This window comes from Dreissena polymorpha, chromosome 9, assembly GCF_020536995.1.
Source record: "Dreissena polymorpha isolate Duluth1 chromosome 9, UMN_Dpol_1.0, whole genome shotgun sequence".
In the NCBI taxonomy this organism is placed as follows: Eukaryota; Metazoa; Mollusca; class Bivalvia; order Myida; family Dreissenidae; genus Dreissena; species Dreissena polymorpha.
In genome coordinates this window covers 65,044,496-65,067,082 of record NC_068363.1, presented here as the reverse complement: position 1 = coordinate 65,067,082, position 22,587 = coordinate 65,044,496, and the positions used below count along the sequence as shown (strand labels likewise).

At 34.9% G+C, this 22,587-nt stretch overlaps 1 protein-coding gene across 1 annotated transcript; it reads left to right on the top strand.

The window, feature by feature from the left end:
* The first annotated feature begins 566 nt into the window (after positions 1–566).
* Positions 567–22,127, top strand: LOC127844468 (28S ribosomal protein S27, mitochondrial-like). Its single transcript, XM_052374715.1, has 10 exons — positions 567–684; positions 8,758–8,850; positions 9,503–9,573; positions 10,183–10,247; positions 11,707–11,821; positions 12,491–12,569; positions 13,450–13,598; positions 14,899–15,153; positions 19,707–19,856; positions 21,293–22,127. The coding sequence occupies exons 1-10, from the start codon at positions 621–623 to the stop codon at positions 21,677–21,679; spliced, it is 1,428 nt and encodes a 475-aa protein (XP_052230675.1). The 5' UTR covers positions 567–620; the 3' UTR covers positions 21,680–22,127.
* The last annotated feature ends 460 nt before the right edge of the window (positions 22,128–22,587 follow it).

Below are 22,587 nucleotides of genomic sequence, written 5' to 3'. Positions count from 1 at the left end.
TCAACATACACAAGCCCAAAATAATCAACTTGAAAAAGTACAACGACGTGCAGCAAGATTCGTAACAAACATCTACCACAACACAATCACAGTAACACATATGATAGGCGCTCTTCATTGGCTCACTCTTGAAACAAACGGGACAGATTTTCGTGTCAACGTGCTATATTACATTATACACCATATAGTTGCCATCAGTCCTCCGCATAATCGTCTTGTTCATGTCAACCGCCGATTCAGACTCAGCAGTAACAATTGATTTAGACACATACAACTACCAGACATCCAAAGACTCTTATGAATTTTCATTCTACCGAAGAACAGTCATCCAATGGAGTTTACTCTCAATATTCATGAGGCAGCAACAGTAGCAGTTTTCAAAACCCTTACTCCTGTGGCTGTCATTGCCCCCTTATTCACCTGTTGACACTTACAGTATTAACAATTTAAAAAACCCAACTGAGCACCATTGTAATTTTTTCTTAACCAATAGGCGGCTCCAGAAAAGTTTCTATTTAGAATGAGTGTTGAGTCGGAAGAAGAAAAAAACGAAACCATGTGCCGATTTTTCTTATCCCGTTATGACCTATTACCAACACTGAAAACAACAACAACTTAAAATGGCGGCACCCATGATGAAAACATTGAGGTCATTAAGAAATCTTTACTGTCGACATTTAAGAGGTTTGTTGACATTTCGGATTATATATTTTGTAAAAACATCGTTAAACTGTCTGATGCACTTTTTTTCTAAATCGAATTTCCGATATGTAAAGCTAGACCTTTAATATATTCTTGAATGCTTTGAGCTTTTATGATACATACTATCTATCTATCTTTGTATACTGCCAACCGCTCTTTCGAGCATTATAGGCAGAGGGACATTATCGAGTCCGTTTTCTGGGAAGAACCAGTACTAGGTGTCTATGGAGGAGTTAATGAGAACGCACCCTGAGTGGGGTTCGAACCCACGAACTCCCGATTGCTAGGCCAGGATTGGCGAAATTGCCGGTCCCCCGGTCCTGACCGGCAGATTTCAATTTGGTCCGGCAGGTTAAACAAGAATGTCGGTCCTGGTGACCGGCAAAATGTGAAATGATTGCAAACAAATCTTTTTTTTTCAAGTTGAAAATTCGAAGAGCAAATCGCTTACTACATCATGAAAATGAAATTGCTCGTTGTTTTGATGTTTGCTGTAGGTTTGTTACGAACAATTGGCAAATCCAACTTGTTACACAACACCTACTTTAAACTCGTTTGCAAAATCGCCAACTGCGTTCTAACAAAAAAGATCTTGATAGCTTTTACATATTTTTCGAGTAGGATAAGAACAATAAAATATGGTATCGTGATCAACACAACCATATGCATACGCCATTTTTCATAAGTGTAAAGAGTACAGTGCATTATGGGGCAGAGCTTTCATTGGACGAGCGAATTTAAATTTAGATTGAATGCAATACGATACATGTACAAAAAAATGTTTTTATTGCATCATATGCAGTGCCATGTAAAAAAACGTGCTTCCCGGGGACTTTCTGATACTGGTCAAAAATGAAAATGAATCTCTGTTAACAATTACACTGCGTTAGCATGTAAATAAATCGTCTTTTTTATTTAATTAATTACTAGTAAACGTTCTGAAAAATGAAATGCCTTAATCATTAAATGTCAGGTAACGTGTTTTGTACTGTGCGCAGTATATTTTAACAGCCGCTCCAAACTGCAATCATATTAAAGTAAGAATGTTTAAATCGTTTCGAATAACTTTAATTTGATAATTATTCGGCTTGCACATACGTTATTGAAATTATCGCACCGAACCGTTCTAATAGGGAATACATGTAATAAAAACTGACACGCGAATTTTTCACAACATGATTGACATTACACAACCGATTAACACCAATTAGCTGCCAGTGTAACCTCTAAGCGATTAAAATCAATTTAACGGCCGGTTGTATAAAGAGATCAAGATGTGATCGCTGCCATTTTTGAATTTTCTAGTTAAGTTGTTGTTGCTTTACGGTCCGGCTAAATTTTCTCCGGACCGGCACATTTTCTGAAATGCCTGTCCGGATGACCGGCAGATTTTTTCTAATTTCGCCATGCCTGCTAGGCGGACACCTTATCCACTCAGGTTTTTTTTCCACTTTTTGGGAAGATAGCCCATGGCTTTGGAATTGGGAATTTTATCGGCATTTTCATGAAATTGGGAAAATAAATTCATTAGCCTTTTTTTCCACACGAAAAGTCCACTGATTAGGGAAATACTAAATTTGATTTAACTCTTTATAATCATTCAAATTAAAAGAAAAAATCATATAATACTTTGTTAGATGTAATTGAATTAAAATTGAGATAAAATACACATAAGACTTCTTTCTAAAAAAAAAAAAAAAAAAAAAAAAAATTTTTTTTTTTTTTTTTGCAATTGGGAATTTTTTGCCACATTTTGGGGAAAAAGTATACTTTTTGGGATTGGGAACATAGCCGAATTTCGGCTTTATAATCAGGCCAAAAAAAAACCCTGCCACTACACCACCGTGATCTTCATACGTACAGCGACACGTAGGGTCCATAGCTGGAAATTAGATTATTGCATCAAATCTTATATAAACAATTTATTGTTTTGCCTATATTGAGTTTTGTACTTAACATGTTTAAAATGTGTGCAACCTTGATGATTCTAAACACCTGCAATCTTTCACTAGACTAGAAATAGTCCATGTAAACGGACTCTCAGAGCCTTTGATAATTTTTGCAATGGCGGGTCTGGGAGTCCATATGCACCCCTTCATAAACATGGGTGCAGTTCAGCGCAGCGAATCCGTGCGCTACACTAAACAGACGTCTTCGAGACAAATTGAGGAAAATAAATAAATTTCATAAACATGTTAAATTTACCTGAATGGCAACCTACAGCACCCGATTGTATAAACAGTTAAACCGGCGGTTAACCACATACCGGCGGTTAAAAGTCGGTAACATGTTGGTTACTGGTCGGTAAGCGTTTGTATAAAATTTGGTAAGTAATACCGATCGGTTAAAACCCAGTTAAAACATACCCTGCTTCCCTAGGTGGGTAAGTACAAGTAACCGAGAGTTAACTTACACAAAATGGCCGCGGCGCGCGACATTATAAAAGCTAACCATCGACGACCTTCACAATTTCGACGAGTAAACAACAAATTGCAGCGACTGACACTTTATTTGACTTAATATACAGGGCAATACGATTTCCGACTTCGGACGACGAATTTAAGGACACACAGAACGTGTTTCTTATATTCTGTTATGGGTATGCCGTGTGTGATCCGATGCATCAATGGCGCCCATGTTAAAATCATTTCTCCGAGAACAGGGAACAACAAAAGTACAAACAAAAAACAAAACACGTTTGAACTAGTATCTTACCTTTAATAATCCTTTAAAGTCCATAAATAATTCATTTAATTCAATAACTGACTAGTTTGCATCAAGGGTCTTTGATAATTATTTTAGCATAGTTAAATAAAGACCCTTATGCCATCATATCATTATATTCAAATGAGAACTCAATAAACTTTCTTCTAAGTCACACGCTACGTCATGTACTCTATGAGCATTACTGCTGTTAAAATGAACCGGAGCAGTTTATCAAATGTGTCGTGTTCTGAGAAAAATGGGCATAATGCATGTGCTTAAAGTGTCGTCCCATATTAGCCTGTGCAGTTCGTTTTCTCAGAACACGACACAAATAATAGCCGTTGGTGAACTCGGTTGCATTTGCAGATTTCTGCATACAAAGATATATTTAAACTTGAACAATGTTTTATTTGTCTATGGTAAATTCCCTTATTGTACAAGAAAGTAAGTAAGTTAATTGTAAACATAAGCCAAATTAGAAGAATAGTTTAGCATGTTACGACGACCATGTATAATTTTTATGTTACATCTAGAACAACTAGAAGAATATACGTCTGTGTAAGCACTCTCTTGCAGTTTGGAAGCACCAGGGATTCCGCTTAATGATGCAAATCCAGACATCAATTTGTCCCTGGTCATTTTGATGAACTCATAGTTAAAATTTACACTTTATTTTATTGTGAATTCATTTGTAAATGAATTTGATAAAAAAAATACACGTCGCTGTTTATAAGTGTAAAAATTTCTTGCTTTAATGGTATACACTGAAACTGCAAGAACTTATTAAAGTTTACCTATCTAAACCACAAACTCATCCAAATGATACCATTTGGATGAGTTTGTGGTTTAGATAGGTAAACTTTAATAAGTTCTTGCAGTTTCAGTGTTCCTTAACCCTTGCATTGTTGATAACATTTTGCACCCATGGACAAAAGAGAGCGCATTGCAACTATAAGCAGCCCATTGGGCTATAAAGCTTAGAGTTGAATTATTGCAACTAGACTAGAAAATGTGATGGGTATAGTTTATATCACAACACTGTGTTAAACACAAGTAGAGTCATGTAATCCAAGGCCAACAGCCTTTGACATCTATTTAAATGTTTTAAACAGTAATGCTTCAATTTGAAGGATGCGCCAATAATATTTAATTTTTATAAGCGTTTGCATGTGCAGATTATAAGACATTAGTTGTAATAATCCAATTCCCAGCTATTGACCCTCCATGTCACTGGGAGTGGGAGTTGCAACTGGTATCATGTTTAGTTACCGCCTAGAATCCAGACTGCCATTCAATCAAATATATAAGCAACATAAACTATTTTCTGGCATAAATAAACACAAATAGATCATAAATATTTCGCAAATGTGCAAATTAAAACAACTTATATGATATGGTGTGCTTGCATAATATTGATATTAATCCAAAGTTTCAAACACGTTAACGGTTGATTTAAATGTGTAAGTTTTTGCAATGGACAAAGCCAAGTATTCCGAACCTCTGGATTGAATTTTCAATACAAACTTCAGCTTTTGGTTTAATAACAGTATTTGTATTAAGTTTTTGTTATGAATATTTCTCTACAAACGACTTGCAAATTGAAGTCAGTGATGACATGTTTTTTGTTTGTTACAATGGTTTAGGTTGATTGAACTTAATTGTGTACACGTACGTGAGACAAAAAATTTTGACATGAAAAAAGTGGTTATCAGGAAGAACACTGAGCTGTATGATGTACTAATAAAAGCTCAGAGCATTCAAGAAGAACTATATTAGACATGGACCATTTTCACAGAAAAACATGTAACTATGTTTAGGCCCATTTTCAGTGTTAGCACTGCTAGTAGGGCTTAAGTCCATAAGAATATTTCTCAAGATTTTAGTATTGCTTTCAAGCACCAAATAAACACCCAGAGGATGACGTGGGTGAAAATAAGCTTTGTTTCAAATTAATTAAGCCCTAATATCTGGACTAAACTTAATTTATTTTATCACATCATTTTAAAATCAAAATAGTCGTAAGCAGTTACATTCTTGGAAGAAATGGCCACACATCATGTTTCATGCTAACAGCTTAAACTTCTTAGAAATTTTTCCCAACTAAGCAATCACATCGAAGACTTTTAATGTCAGACCGAAGCTGTTGATTAGTGGATAAAGCGGCTTACATATTTTTTAGGAATTTGTTTCTAAATTACACCATATGCTGTCATTTGGTAACATACCTTGTCTTTAACAGGCCTTATTGTTTTATCTTCTGAAAATACGTAATCATGTTTCTTAACAAAAAGTATAGGGTGGGTAGTGAGTGGATATAAATATTTAATACACTTTCATGCACACTTAACCACTAATAGTTGTTTGCTTTGTTGTTTTTAGCTCACCTGAGCACAACATGCTCATGGTGAGCTTTTGTGATCGCCTTTTGTCCGTCGTCCCTCATGCGTTGTCCGTCGTGCGTTGTCCATTGTGCGACGTCGACATTTGCCTTGTTCACTCTCTAGAGGCCACATTTATTGTCCATTCTTCATGAAATTTGGTCAGTAGATTGGTCTCAATGATATCTTGAATGAGTTCGAAAATGGTTACGTTTGCTTGAAAAACATGGCTGCCAAGGGACGGGGCATTTTTCCTTATATGGCTATTTTTGGCTATAGCAAAATCTTGTTAACACTCTAGAGGCCACATTTATTGTCCGATCCTCATAAAACTTGGTCAGAAGATTCATCCCAATGATATCTTGGACGAGTTAGAAAATGATGTCGGTTGGTTGAAAAACATGGCCGCCAGGGGGCGGGGCATTTTTCCTTATATGGCTATAGTAAAACCTTGTTAACACTCTAGAGGCCACATTTATTTTCCGATCTTCATGAAACTTGCTCAGACGATTCGTCCCAATTATATCTTGGATGAGTTCTAAAATGGTAACCTTGGCTTGAAAAACGTGGCTGCCAAGGGGAAGGGCATTTTTCCTTATATGGCTATATATGGCTATAAATTGCTTTAGTAAAATCTTGTTAACTTTCTAGTTTGCTCAATCTTCATGAAATTTGGTCAGAACATTGGTTTCCTGTGTAGTAAAGTTTGGTTTCATTATGTCAATATTATGTGACATTAACTGTATTATGTAATTTTTCATAACACAGAATTTTCATAGTTAACATAACTGTTTTAGTCATTAACACTTATGATAAGCCTTTCAACTAAGAGATAACTGAAATAAAGACAATGTACATGATTTTGCAGTATTAATGCAGTATTTATCTCCCTTGTTTAACCTGGTACAGTAATCTATTATTAGTTCTGCTCTGGAATTTGGGAAGATATTAATCATTGATAAATGCACTGTTCTGAGGAAAAATTGACTACTCTTCCATTGATATCTTCTGAACTGTATAAAATAAGCTGTTATTGCTGATTTAAACACCTCTTGATGCTTTCTTGAAAAGTTAACAGCTCTTGAAAAAGGTTGGAATTTTGAAATAATTAAACTCTCAATTATTTTTAACACCAGCATCAAGACATTTTGGCATTATTTTCTTAATTATTCTTATTATTTAGATTATTTTTATTTGGCATTTTCTAAATTAGAAAGACTCTATTCTATTTCAATAACTTTAGTAAATTTTCTTATTTTTACATTTGATTCACTGAAATTCCTAATCTCCATAAAATATGTTCTTTAGATTAAATTAGACCTATTTTGTAAACTAGATTTTTGAAGCACTTTCTATACTAACAGTAACTTATATTTATATCATTTTTTTGACAGATTGTGATCTTCATTTTACATTCATTAAGGTATTTACTGTATGTTGTTCATTTTTGTAACGATACTTAGATTATTTAGACTTGGCTTGTACCTGTTCTTAATTTTCTGTCATTGTTCTTCATTTTCCGAGTTCTTGGAATAAAAATTAGTTATTTTTGTTAAAGCTGCCTTGGTTTTCACTTATAAATACATTCTTTGAGTGAATTTAGGCGTCCCTGACTGAACGCCTTTAGTTAATTGAATTACAACCAGTCAGTATAGTCATCCTGACCGGATATAAGAGTTCGTCAAATAAATATTTCCGCATTACATAAGTGCTCACAAAGTTACATAACTTGTAACTGTCCTGTGACCGGTTCATTTGCGAAAGCGAAGGAGACCGCACTACCACACCTGGATAGGACAGTTGAGTTCGATAATGGTTTGGATCGGTAAAAAAACATGGCCGCCAGGGGGGGGGGTCTTTTTCCTTATATTTATATAGTAAAAAAGCTTGTGAACACTCTAGAAGTCACATGTTTTGCCTAATCATCATGAAATTTTGTTAAAACATTAGTTATGTGTATGTCTCGGACGAGTTTGAAAATGGTCGTGATCAGTGAAAAAACATGGCCGCCAGGGAGTGGGGCAGTTTTCTTTAAACTATGTATATAGTGACAACATGTGAACAGTCTAGAAGACACATTTTTTCCCAATCTTCATGAAATTTGGACATATCTTGAAAGAGTTAAAAAATGGTTCAGGTCTGATAAAAAAACATGGCGCCAAGGGGCCATTTGTTGTTCATTCTTCATGATACTTGGTTAGAACATTTGTTCCATTGATATCTTGGGCTGCAAAGAACAGGTCATTTCTTTTTTTTTATCTCAGGTGAGCGACTTTGGGCCTTTCAGGCCCTCTTGTCTTTTTTTACTCAGAGGTGAAATAAATAACAATTAAGATATTTCAATGTACATAATTCATCATTTACATTTTAATTAAATTTTCAAGTGGTGAAATAATTCAATTAATTACAATCCAACAAAAACACATGACTTCTCCATGGTTTCTTCTTACTTCTCCTTTATCCCAGTCAATGAAAAGCTGACTTTTCCCTAATATTTGACCCACGGACAACAGCTGAGCATGTTAGCATTAATAATTTGTTTATACAATTTACCTACCTATATGGGTACTACCATTTTATTGAGTGTTTCATAAATATTTTAATGAAAGTACCTATGTTCAATAAAAAAAACAACAAATGTATGCATTTATAGTAGAATCTCATTAGGATCTTTACCATTGTTGTAAAAGTCTAAGCAGCAAGTGTATATATTCAGAAGCACTTCATCCATGAAATGTTGCAGCGAAAATGTTTTACTTGGCGTTATGCATCTCATTTATTAGACTAGTGTGAGGTACATTATAAATTTTAGCCTTGAAGGTCTATACTTGTATTATGTTCCAACGTCAGTGCATATTGAAAATAGGCTGGAGTTTTGCAATTGGAAGACAATTTAAGATACGTATCGTACATGTTACTTTTTAATTAATGAGATATGTATACAATGTTAATGTCTTAGTTTCTCTTACAGATGTACGAAGGACTTACCTGTCAGACTCCTATTCTTGTGATGAGGCATGGAAAAAACGTCTGGACAAATCCTATATTGAGAAATTAGATGCAAGTAAGTGCAAAACAGGGTAAAATCACTTTAACCACTGTGAGTTTGCTATTCTGTTTTCAATGTTGGAATGGGAATTTGTTCATGCAAAAAAGTCCACTGCATTTGGAAAAAAAGTATTTCAATATAGCTCTTTATTAAAATGCAAATTATAAGAACAAAATAATATAAATTATACTTTGTTACATTTAATTGAAATGAAATTTTGATATAATCATCATGAAACACTTGTCAAAAAAATCAAATTGGGATTTTTGTTTACCATTTTGCTTTGGGAATTGGTCTGTTTAATAGACCTGTAGGCCTGCAAAGTTAAGATAAATATTTAAAAAAATATTATCCTTAACAAAACAATAGTAAATAGTCCTCGGTTAATATATTATATTAATTTCCATGGATTTTTATCACTGGTATTTTCTTTTTAGAGTAAACAATGTACATTTTATTTTACCAGTATTTATTTTAGTTTAGTCAGGGCCTGTTTAGTTCTCATTCTATTAGGCAATATTATTGTTTTGAAAATGTTTAGACTGGTAAATTTAACATTATGAACAATTCAATATTTATTAAACATGGCGTGTTTTTGTTTATGGAAGTACATCTGTATGTGTTAAAGTATGTAAAAATTCCATTCCTGTACATGCATTTTTTGCAGAACTTTTTGGGATAGAGTTATGGACCAAGTCAGATACAACTCATTTAGTCAAGAGACTTGACATGAATCTAGTAAGTTGTATATTGAAACCATTATTTTTGTTATGGACACAATTAATTTTCTAATCGCAACATATTATTTGTACTTTTATGTTGTCTTTTTGTGTGAAATTGATGTTTCCATTAAAATAATGATCAGTATATTGGACATAGCTATAAGGCAAATATAAATAAAACTTTTTTCAGCATACGTCAGATCTTAATGTATTGTTTAAAAGTAATGTTAATAAAGTTCATCGACCGAAGCTCTGCTTGTGCATTTGGCACATACTGAGATAACTTTGTAGCCAGTCAGGGACTGGAACCGATACCCTGTATTGACGGATTACTGTAAATATGAGTTTTGTATTTGAACCGTGCTCTGTGAAAAGAGGGTTTGATGCATGTGCGTAAAGTGTCGTGCAAGATTAGCCTGTGCAGTTTGCACAGGCTAATCAGGGACGACACTTTCCGCCTAAACTTGATTTTTGCCAAGAAGAAACTTGCTTGAAACAAAAAAAACATAAAAATAGCAAGTGTCGTCTCTGATTAGCAGTCCGCACAGGTTAATATGAGACGACACTTAATGCACATGCATTAAACCCCCTTTTCACAGAGCACAGCTCATATTTATTTTTTCAGTTTGCCACTAAGCTTCATACACTCAGTAATGAGGATGAGTACATAGCCAAAGAAATTATATACAGGTACATGTTATATAAACTCTTAAAACAGGTGATAAGTGTGTTCTCTATAATAATCATTTAATAGCAGTTGATTGCTGCAAAATTAATTTACAAGTATTTGCTGTAAATTAGATATTTAAATGAGTGGATTTTACTAAGTCAGCATTACAAAAGGATATGAAAAAATAACTGTGCTGACGCATTTAGTTAAATTATTTATGCAATCAATCTTTGCAGAGCTCCAAATAAGGGCTGTACAGCCGTAAATACGCCTTTTTCATGAAGGTTTACGCATTTATCTTTATAAACTGGACGTACAATTACGGCTTTAATATCCATTTTACGCATTTACGAAAAAAATCTGGCTGTACCGATTCGTCTGCGTCAGCGCGGCGTGATTTGTTGGTCTCTAAACTTAAATTACCGAAAAGTTGTAGACTGGGTTCATATATGATTGTCTATTCTGTCGCGTGATTTCCTGTAACTTGTAAATCCGTCAAAAACAATATGTCTACGCGCAATGGAATGCCGGCTTAATTGAAAGCGGTTCAAAACAACACTTTGTTGTCATATAATGACTACATACGGTGTCGTCTAACCATCCTGACATTAAATATGTAAACCCAGAAAAAGACATTGTTGCCCCGATATTAAACGATTTGATTGCATCGGTGGCTTAAAACATTAGAAAACACGATGGAAAACGGATGAGACAGTGAAATAAGTGTTCATTTACTTAGCTTACTACTTGGCTTGTGTTTTCTTGTCAAAAAAAATGAAGAAATAGTATTAGTCATGAGTTTTAATGTGTAGTTGTATTTGCATCATAATTCAGAATGGAAAACCTAATACAGTAACTGTTTAAGAAGCTACATATATTTATTATAATTGCTGCAAATGTTTCTGTTAAGTCAGTTATACACCCTTCAATATCCAAGAACAATGGGTAGTACAGTACTACCTGTATTTTTGGATATGGTAGTACAGGTACTAATTGATTTTAAGCGTTACTCCATTCTTTCTGTCAGTGGCAGTACCGTTACTAATTTCACAAATCCTTATCTGGAGCTCTGATCTTTGTATAAATTAAACAGCCAATTAGTGTTTGTCAGGCCTGGCGGGGTCAGCTGTAACTAAGGCTTACTGAGCTGAACTGTCAATAATCCCTGTGTTCACAGGCTTTTTTACATTTTTAGGAAATGTCTATTTTTCACAAATTTTAGAAGTTTGCGACTCAAATTTTCACAATTTAAATAAGTAAGCAACTCCAATTTTCACAATTTAAAACAAAATTGCAACTCGTTATGTTTTTAAGATTTGAACAGTTTGCGATTTATTTTTCACACTTTTGAGCAGTTTAAAGTATGAAAATATGAATATTTAAATTGTGAAAATTTGAGTTGCAATCATCTCAAAATTTGTGAAAAATGGCCATTCTCTACGAAATAAAAAAGCCTTGGTTAATGGTGTGATGTTTCAGGTTCCGTCACAGCCAGTCCTCGTTCCCCATACAAGACTCCATTGGCCACGCCATTGTACGGAGCTACATAAAGGCAGGATGGGCCAAGGAACTTCTCCAGATGATTAAAGACAAGGTAGAAGATGACATGTCTTGCAATATTTAAACTTCATGCTCAAAGCTGGAGCTTTGCTACGCTGGACACTTTTACTAGCAATATCACAAGTGTATGTTTTGTGATGAAATTATGAAAGAATGTTTAAATGGTTTTATCCAAAAAAAAACATATGCTTATTTCTGTAGCAAAATATTTAGTCTTATTGCTGTTGGCTGATGGTTATTAGTATTTGGTGAATAGAAAATAAGCAGTGTTATGTCTTATGCTAACAAAACACGTACCATGACACCATTGAACTAGCATGATCTTAGATGTACAGGAATTTGATATTAAATGACTATACATGTATTAAGTAAAGAAAATTTTCAGGATTTCAGTTTGCAATTTTGTGTTCTATTTATAAAGACTGTGAATGAGAAATAATACACATTTACTGGTTCTGAAATGTTTGTTTTTTTATCTTTACATTATTGTATAATACTTTTCAAGAAATCTTCTGAGATTATTACCTGAGAGAACATTTTTTAGTAATGATTACATTTTAGTAATTATTTAATATAATATTGTTTTAGAATTCCAATTATGACCCATGGAAAGTGATTCTGCTTCTGCCCCTATTCAATAATTATCATAGAGTATGAAAGTAGATAAACATGTTATCATTCTTTCTAATGTTTATTTTCGAAGGATAGGTATGGAATTTTCCCAGACTTCCAAGCCATGTGCATGTTGCTAGACTACCTTCTCACTGAAAACAAGTATGCAGGTAAGTTTGTAGTGAATGCATCAATCAGTAAGTCCTTGTAGTTACCGGTAATATAGCTTACTTTCCCCAGTTTTTAGCCTGGACTGTATTCATAAAATAGGTTGAGCTATGCTTATCACCCAAATCTGCATAATAAGGGTTCAGGATATTGTCTTTTAATTGAATTACTACCAAAGACACAGGTAAGTGCATTAGTACTTTTCGATTTTGGGTAGGGGTTTTGTTGTGTAGGATTGTTTCATGAAATCCACATGTTGCATATAGATTTTGATATTTAATGTGTATTTCCTGAATAACTTGCTCAGAAACTTGGCAGTCAATTTAGCAAATCAATAGTGGATGGATATTCTTTAAAAAAAATAATAATAAAGTTTGAAACTTTGCATTGATAATAAAGAAATTGCTTTGCTAAATATTATAGAAATAAGAGATAAATTGTTCAGTTTTTGTATTAAATGTTTTTAAACTTGTATTTTGTTTCAATCAAATGTAAAGTTTACTTACTGCACTGTTAACTTAATGAGTCAGTAGAGTAGTAAGCATCAGGACTTAAGAGATATATTAACCCTTTCCCCCATAAGAAGCAAAGTAAAAATGTCTATGTGCAAACAGCATAAAACCAGAACAGCCTGCGAGTAACTCGTAGTCTGTTCAAGTTTTATGCTTTTTGCTGCTCATCAGTATGATGAGTATATAACAAATGGTTGAAAATGATTGAAGCCTTTATAAACATTAATTCAGTCTTTAAGGTCTTTAATTATGTGTATCTTTTTAAGGAACAACAAATACATAAAAAATAAATATCTATGTGGTAAAGGGTAAGCTTAACAATATTAATACAATAAATAACATGTACAAGTCTTACATGTCTGTACAACAGAGGCAGCCAGCCTGGCCTATGAGGTGATGCTACAGGAGGACTTCTCACACACGCTGACTAACCTGTTGTCACTGATAGCTGTTGTGAAGCACTTCACACGCACGTGCACCTTCCAACGGTACGAGCGACCGGCCATCAATACTGATGAGGTATAATACTGAGCCTGGACTTTTGCAGCTTTTTGACAACTACTTTTTGATTTGGAAAGAAAAATTGCCGCTGAAATTTTTCTAACTATTAAACATGTTTTTGCTTTTTTTAACAGCACTGTAAATGGCTTTGGTACTCTTGAAAATGAGAATTAAATTTCATGGAGAAAAAGTTTTCAAAAAAACGTTCTTACTTTGTGTGGAGAAATTCTAGTGTTCCAGATAAGCATCAAATTTTCAATGTAATTAAATCAATGTAACTTTTAATTTGTGAAAAACATTTTATTTTGAAATACATGGTCAAATACCTAATTGATTGCTAAGAATAAGAATTGCCTTTGCATTTGCTGAAGTATTTCTGTATGATAGTAATTTTCCAGTGGTTATGCTTCCTTGTGTATAATAACAAGCTGTAAATGATACAATCTTTACAATTGTACATTTTAAAATTGACTGTTTTTACTTGTCTGGTGTCCAATTCTGTTGGTTTTAAGCTCACCTTAGAGCTAAATGCCAATGGTAAACAGGCGAGATACTGTGAAGCCTGTCTGCTGTCCCTGTGTGTGTCTGCATGGGTCTTAACATCAACAATCTTATGGTTTGTGCTCTGTCTGTCAGTCAGTCTGTCTGTCACACTTTTCTGGATCCTGCGATAACTTAAAAAGTTCTTCATTTTTTTCATGAAACTTGAAACCTGGATAGATGGCAATATGGAGATTATGCACGTCATTTCATTTTGTTCCTATGTCAAGAATTCTGGTTGCTATGGCAACTTTTTTTTATATTCTGACAGTGGTGGAGTTTCACCGGTAGGGACAATATTGCTTGGCAATCTCTTGTTTTTTGTTTTGTTTTATTCAAACATATCCTTCTAAAAAGCTTGTTTTGATTTGACAACATTTTACAGAAATGTTCCTTAGGCAGTCCTCCAGGAAATTTGTTCCAATCTGTCTCAATCATTGATAAATTATGTCAAGAGACCCAAATAGTGGTTTTCAAAACTAAATCTTCAAAAGGTATTTTCACCCTCAAGGGACCCAAACAGTGGTTTTCAAAATGAAAACTTCAAAAGTACTTTGGCCTCTACAAATTTTGTTCAAACTATGCTCTTGTGTTAAACACAGGCTTCGCCCTTAGGATCACCAGTTTTACATACACTTTTAAGGTATATATGGAATATCTTTCAACAAAATCGTGTTTGAAAAGACAAAGGTGTTCAGAATTTGTATGTAACATGCCCATGTCCAAGAAGTCACATGCTATATTGCTTGTTAATTCAAATCATGTTTATATCTTTCAGGAACCACAGTATGTCGCAGTAACAATCATCACAAACCCACATTATGATGATCATTTCGATATCAAAGATGAACGCTTACTGCTGGGTAAAACCATGTACTATCTTGGGAAAGAAACCCAGGGCCTTCCCAAAACTTTGTCCAGAACTCTGCAGCTGATTGGTCTAGGGCTTTATGAAAAATTTGAATTAGCCAATCAAATTTTAGAGTCTTGGCTTCAGGAGGATTCTGCAGATGGTGTGATCCATGAATTTGCAGTAAGAAGACATTAGCATAATATGAATGTCTGTTGATGAATCAAGCAGCAAATGGTATTTAAGGGTTAAAAATTGTTATTATGCCCCCGGATCGAAATATCGGGAGGTATATTGTTTTTGGCCTGTCTGTCTGTTTGTCTGTCATTGTATGTGTGTGTCTGTCCCAAAACTTTAACCTTGGTCATAACTTTTGAGATATTGAGGATAGCAACCACACAAACACAGCTCTTGTTTGAAATGAAAATAGTATTATATTGATTACAAAGGGCCTAAGATGTGGTGTAAATAATTGTACCAGTTCAATGTTTACTCATGCAATGACGGAGCAACTGTCCAAAATATTGCTGTCTGCTTTTGGAAAAAATGTTGATGTCATCAAATGTCAATAAAATATATTTTTGATATTAACTATACAGTTATTATCCCCCGCCATAGGCGGAGGGATATTGTTTTGGTGTTGTCCATCCGTCTTTCTGTCCGTCCGGCACTTTTGTGTCCGGAACCATATCTTAGAAGTGCTTTGGTGGATTTCATTGAAACTTGGTATGAGTATAGATATGGATAAGAGGATGATGCATGCCAAATGGCATTGTACACCATCTGTTAATAATGGAGTTATGACCCTTTGTATCTCAAAAAAAATGCTTTTTTAGCTGAGTGTCAAATGCACATGCACTGAGAAACATTATTTGCAGGCCACTTTCCTTTCATTTCACACCCCTGTATTATTAATCTCTACACATTTCTCTTACATTACAGTGAAAGTTAATAAGTGTATATTATTATATAAGTGACTGTCTATGTATTTACTTTTTTCCCAAGTGCTATTGTGATGTGGAACAACCTCCCTGCCACTACAGTATTACATCCTGATCTTGAAGGGTTTAAGCGGTCCCTGCTTTCCCCTTCTGCCCCTTGAACTCCGAGAGACATGTTTTTATCAGCTTTAACCTTAAATCACTTCACCATGCATGATTAATCGAACATACTTTTATCTTTCTCACTTATTCACTTTTAACACTTTTATCTTGCACTGACTGAGCACCTGTCAATAATACCCGCAAGGGGAGTTAGACAGTATAGATAGATAGATAGACTTTTTATGTCCTCCACCACTATAGTGGGGGACATATTGTTTTTGCCCTGTCTGTTGGTCTGTTTGGTCAAACTTTAACATTTGCCATAACTTTTGCAATATTGAAGATAGCAACTTCATATTTGGCATGCATGTGTATCTCATGGAGCTGCACATTTTGAGTGGTGGAAGGTCAAGGTCATCCTTCAAGGTCAAAAGTCAACAAAAAAACGGCGCAGAAAGGGACAAAGTGTTTCTGACAAACACATTTCTTGTTATTGGTATGATACAACAACCTGTTGCTATTAGCAACATACTTTCATCTGACTTTGATATTTAGACTCACATACATTGTATTTATCTTTAAAGTTATGGACCTTGGGCTTAGTAATTTTGTTCATCTGTCCTTCAAACATTCCCTTTTTTGGATTTTCTTTTAAAGAAATGCTTTCAGATACTCAGCTGATTTTTGGTATGTGAGTTTACCTACATGACATACAGATGAAGTGTAAATTCGATCCTGCCCATTGATTTTGGCAAAGTTATGGGCCTTGGACATAGACATTTTCTGTACAATAACTGTTTTCCGGAGGGTTTTTTACTAAAGGCTTTCAGACATTTAGCTGATTTTTGGTATGCGAGTCTTCCTACATGCTATACAGATAAAGTGTGTGTTTCCGTTTTGGTCCATTAATTTTTGGCAAAATTATGGGCCTTGGGCTTAGAATTTTTATGCCCACGGTAGGGTGGCGTATAGCAGTTAAATTGTCTGTCAGTCAGTATGTCAGTCTGTCTGTCCGTCCGAAAAAAACGTTAACATTGGCCATAACTTTTTCAATATTCAAGATAGTAACTTGATATTTGGCATGCATGTGCATCTCATGAAGCTGCACATTTTGAGTGGTGGAAGTTCAAGGTCAAGGTCATCCTTCAAGGTAAAAAAAATAAAAAAATTCAAAGCAGCGTTCTCGTGAAGCTGTACATTTTGGGTGGTGGAAGTTTAGGGTCAAGGTCATCCTTCAAGGTCAAAGGTAAAAAAAAAAAAAAAAAAAAAATTTTTCAAAGCGGCGCAATAGGGGGCATTGTGTTTCTGACGAACACATCTTTTGTTCTCTATAATATTTTGGAGTTTTATTTCAGAACTCTTTTAGATATTTAGGTCATATATGATATGTGAGTCTACCAACATGACCTATAAATGAAGTGTGAGTTTCATTCGAGTCTAATGATTTTTGGCTAAGTTATAGGTCTTGGACCTGGATATTTTCTCTCTAATAACCATTATAACTAGTTTTTTTTAAGGCAACACTTAAGATATTTGGCTAAATTTTATGCCCCCCTTCGAAGAAGAGAGGGTATATTGTTTTGCTCATGTTGGTCCGTATGTCTGTCTGTCCACCAGATGGTTTCCGGATGATAACTCAAGAACGCTTAGGCCTAGGATCATGAAACTTCATAGGTACATTGATCATGACTCGCAGATGACCCCTATTGATTTTGAGGTCACTAGGTCAAAGGTCACGGTGACCCGAAATAGTAAAATGGTTTCCGGATGATAACTCAATAACGCTTATGCCTAGGATCATGAAACTTCATAGGTACATTGATCATGACTCGCAGATGACCATTATTGATTTTCAGGTCAAAGGTCAAGGTCACGGTGACCCAAAATAGTAAAATGGTTTCCAGATGATAACTCAAGAAAGCTTATGCCTAGGATCATGAAACTTAATAGGTACATCGATCATGACTCGCAGATGACCCCTATTGATTTTTAGGTCACTAGGTCAAAGGTCAAGGTCACGGTGACCCGAAATAGTAAAACGGTTTCCAGATGATAACTCAAGAAAGCTTATGCCTAGGATCATGAAACTTAATAGGTACATCGATCATGACTCGCAGATGACCCCTATTGATTTTTAGGTCACTAGGTCAAAGGTCAAGGTCACGGTGACCCGAAATAGTAAAATGGTTTCCAGATGATAACTCAAGAACGCTTATGCCTAGGATCATGAAACTTAATAGGTACATTGATCATGACTCGCAGATGACCCCTATTGATTTTCAGGTCACTAGGTCAAAGGTCAAGGTCACAGTGACCCAAAATAGTAAAATGGTTTCCGGATGATAACTCAAGAACGCTTATGCCTAGGATCATAAAACTTCATTGGTACATTGATCATGACTCGCAGATGACCCCTAATGATTTTTAGTCACCAGGTCAAATGTCAAGGTCACGATGACTCAACTTAGAAAAATGGTTTCCGGATGATAACTCAAGAACGCTTACTCCTAGGATCATGAAACTTCATAGATACATTGATCATGACTCGCAGATAATCCCTATTGACTTTCAGGTCACTAGGTCACAGGTTAAGGTCACGGTGACTTGACACAGTAAGATGGTTTCCGGATGATAACACAAGAAAGCTTACGCCTAGGATCATGAAACTTCATAGGTACATTGATTATAACTCGCAGATGACCCCTATTGATTTTCAGGTCACTAGGTCAAAGGTCACGGTCACAGTGCCAAAAAACGTATTCACACAATGGCTGCCACTACAACTGACAGCCCATATGGGGGGCATGCATGTTTTACAAACAGCCCTTGTTGGTATGTAAATCTAACTACATGACTTACAGATGAAGTGTGAGTTATGTTCCTGTTAATTCATTTTTGGTGAAGTTATGGGGATTTGACTTTCGAACTTTCCTTAAAATAATAATCCTGGATTTTTTTCCCAAAATCCTTTCAGATAGTGTCAAAGGCCCACAGCTTTGTCAAATATCAATGGAGAGTAACTTCATCATGATGTTTTAAATTGGGATATAGCTGCTGTGTGGCTTCATCATGCAGTAGGGAGCATCATCTTTCACTAACACAGCTCTTGTTTTGTATTAGTACTGGTATTTACATCACAATTTTGTAGCTATTTTGCTAAGAGATGCACACAAACTGATATGAAATATAAAGATGCTGATAATTAAAAATAGATAAACATGTTTTAAGGCTTTTTCTTATATGAGATCACGTCGGCTTGAGCATATATTTTAATCGTGGTGGTAGCATTTAACATAAGCTTAAAAGTATGTATTTTTGCCTTTTGTCATAAGCTATTACTTAAGGGTAAAAATATTCTACTGAAACTATTTGGAGTAACATCCAGTTGCTTGTACAGGGTCAATATTCACCAAACCTTTCTTAGACTTAAGAATAAAGAATATCTTTTGAAACAAGTAAAATACTCCCAGCGTTTCAATTTTTAATACCGGTACTAAATAGTTACCTCTGGTAATTATGTCATTAACAAAATGTTCTACATGAACAACGATGTACAAAAAAGAGGTCAATTCCACATTTGACTCAAAATTAAAGCAATTCTTTAATAATCCAATTCAAAGAATATTCTGTATTCTTCAGACATAAGTCTTAGCATTGTTTTGTGAATACTGACTCAGGACTGTTTGATTTCAGCTTCAGAAGTACAGTGAGTATTTGGAGGAGGCGCCAACCAGAGACCCCAATAAACCTCCAGTGAAGATGGGTGAAAAGACCCTTGATGACGAAATTGAATTGCTTAGGCTTACACCAGATGAAAAGGCCAGCTGTATTGAGAAACTGAATGTAAGTTAATTTTTATTCCCCCGGTAGGTGGCATATAGCAGTTGAACTGTCCGTCAGTCAGTATGTCAGTCTGTCCGTCCGTCAGAAAAACTTTAACATTGGCCATAACTTTTTAAATATTGAAGATAGCGCCTTAATATTTGGCATGCATGTGTATCTCATGGAGCTGCACATTTTGAGTGGTGAATCACGGTAGTGGCTTTTAATTATTTGCTACTAAAAATAGAGATTTGTTACAGACAATTATTTTCAAGGGAAGTAATTTTTATAATTATAAATCTCATATTATATATTTCCTTTCCAAGAATTGAAGTTCTTTTCACAGTTACTGTACAGATTTACCCAAATGATTGATTTTTCAATTATTGTTTTTTAATGATATAATGATAATTTCTTTGATGTTCATTACATACCTGTGGACTTATGTCCATTGATACATGATCAACTCTGGCTATGATCTCTTAAACCATAGGCCTTGGTTGTCAGTGATGTCTTACATGGTCATAATTGACTGTGAGACCCCCCCCCGCCTCCCCACCCCCGGTTGGATTGGACAAAATTCAAGGGAAGTAATAACCTTAAAGGGAGATGATTTCTATACATGCCAAATGATAAAAAGAAATTTCAATGCGGCGCAGTAGGGGGCATAGTGTTTCTGACAAACACATCTCTTGTTTGTTATTTAATCAGGCCTCATCTAACCTATTAAGGACAACATATCTTGCTACAATTTTGAATTTCGTTGGAAAATTTGTCAAATCGGTATAAAAAGATATATGGCAAATTTAATATAATATAAATTTTTATCTTACAAGGTATTAAGTGCCAAAGATAAATTTGGCTTATGAAATTACATAAACTTTGATACTTAAAGATATTTGGGAAAATAAAGCATATTTTGCTTTTGAAAGGTCAAACATTCTTTTTATTGAAAACAGTAGAAGAAACAGTACAAATAATTAAGTACATTTCTAATTATTAACATTTGTCTATTTTTGATAGAGTTTAATATTGAAAATTGAAACTAAAAATCGCAAAGACTAATTTAAAATCAAAATATTTGTTATAGATTTAACACATGGATTCATTTAGTCTTCTTATTACATCAAGAATGAAAAGTGCAAAACAATTGCTTTTCATACAATCATGATAATTATTATTGAACAAACATCTTATCAAAATTGTGTCTGACCATATATATTTTTTGTAGATTTGCATGTGTTCTTTCAACCACAAATCAAATATCCAATAAACGTTCTGGTCAAAAAGCATACAATCACGAATTTGACATCAACATTTTATAAATGCACATGATTTTATTCCACCCTAAAAATAAATGAAACAATTGTTTTCTATGTCCAAGTTGAAAAATGTACATTTTGTATGTATATGTGATAATAAATCTTCAAGTTATTGAATACTTTTGAAAATCACAGGCTTTAAAGTCCCAGCTTGTTTCAAACAAGAAACTCATCGGTGAGTTCAACCTGGAGAACGCCGTGGAAGAATTCATATGGCAACAAGACCTTCCAAAACTGGAGCAGGAGGATTCAAAAGTTCTCGAGAGCAATTATCAGAGGTGGGCAGAAGAGGTCGACAATCGCCTGAAGATGTATGTAGTGGAGGAGAAGACGAGAAAGGTCGAAGAGGAGATTCAGAAGAAGCTGGAGGCTTTGCAAGAGCGAGAGGAGTTGCTGACGTACTTTGACCACCTGAAGGAGATAAGGTTCTACCAGAAGTCCAAGGAAAAGGAGGTGAAGAAGAAGGAAGTGGAGGAGGATTATGTGGCAGCCCCTGGAGAGAGGAACGTGAAGAAGAAATAAGACAAATCGGGAGAAACAAATTGTGTATAAACAAAAATGGCTTGTTTTAAGTGCACAAATTATAGTCAAAGAATATTATATATCAGCCTTGCTCAGGAAAAAACGGGCTGTATGCATGTTCCATCAAGCGTCATACCAGATTAGCCTGTGTAGTCCCCACAGGTTGATCAGGGTGGACACTTTCTGGTTTATTTAATTTTTTGTTTAGAGGAAGTCTCTTATCAGTAAAACTCCAGTCAAGTCGGAATGATTCTTCGCAGAGTAGCCTGTGTGAACTGCACAGGCTAATGTGTGACAACACTTTGTGCACATGCTTTAAACCGCTTTTCCTCGTGTGCAAGGAAAATTGGCCGTGTAAGTGCACACATTATTGTCGAAGCAAATTATATATGTGAAAATCTTGAAGAAATTATTTATGGAATTCTAATAAAATTTGTATAAACAAAAATGGCTTATTTAAATTTTATTCAAACGTGAAAAAATAAACATTGTTAGAAGACACAACTCAGAAGAAGTGTTTAAACAAAAATGGGTTGTTTAATTGCACTAATTATAGTCATAGCACATTTAATATGTAAATTTTGTAAAGAAATGATTTATGTAATTCTACTTATTTCCTTGCGAACCCGTGTAGTTGCCATGGCTTAGTTGATTTGGTTTTAGCCTAGCAATCGGGAGGTTCAGGTTCCGGGGGGGGGGGGGGGGGGGGGGGGGGGGGCATGCGTATACGGGAGCTCACCGCGTTTAAGTTGGAACAAAACTTCCAAGGTGGCGTTGTTTTAGTGTTTTTCATGAAGGAGTAGCAGATATTTTCACCCGGTAAGCCAGTTTATATTTATATTTCTTTTAAATAAATAAGCACCTTTGGCTCTAAGGTGTTTGTGCTCCCCTCGTTTTTTTTGTTTCAA

Bases quoted from the DNA above. Each gene is read 5' to 3' on its own strand.
- LOC127844468 (XM_052374715.1), top strand. From the start codon at position 621: ATGGCGGCACCCATGATGAAAACATTGAGGTCATTAAGAAATCTTTAC. The intron at 9,574-10,182 runs GTAAGTTGTATA...TTATTTTTTCAG, and splicing joins AGAGACTTGACATGAATCTA to TTTGCCACTAAGCTTCATAC. The intron at 19,857-21,292 runs GTAAGTTAATTT...TGAAAATCACAG, and splicing joins GCTGTATTGAGAAACTGAAT to GCTTTAAAGTCCCAGCTTGT.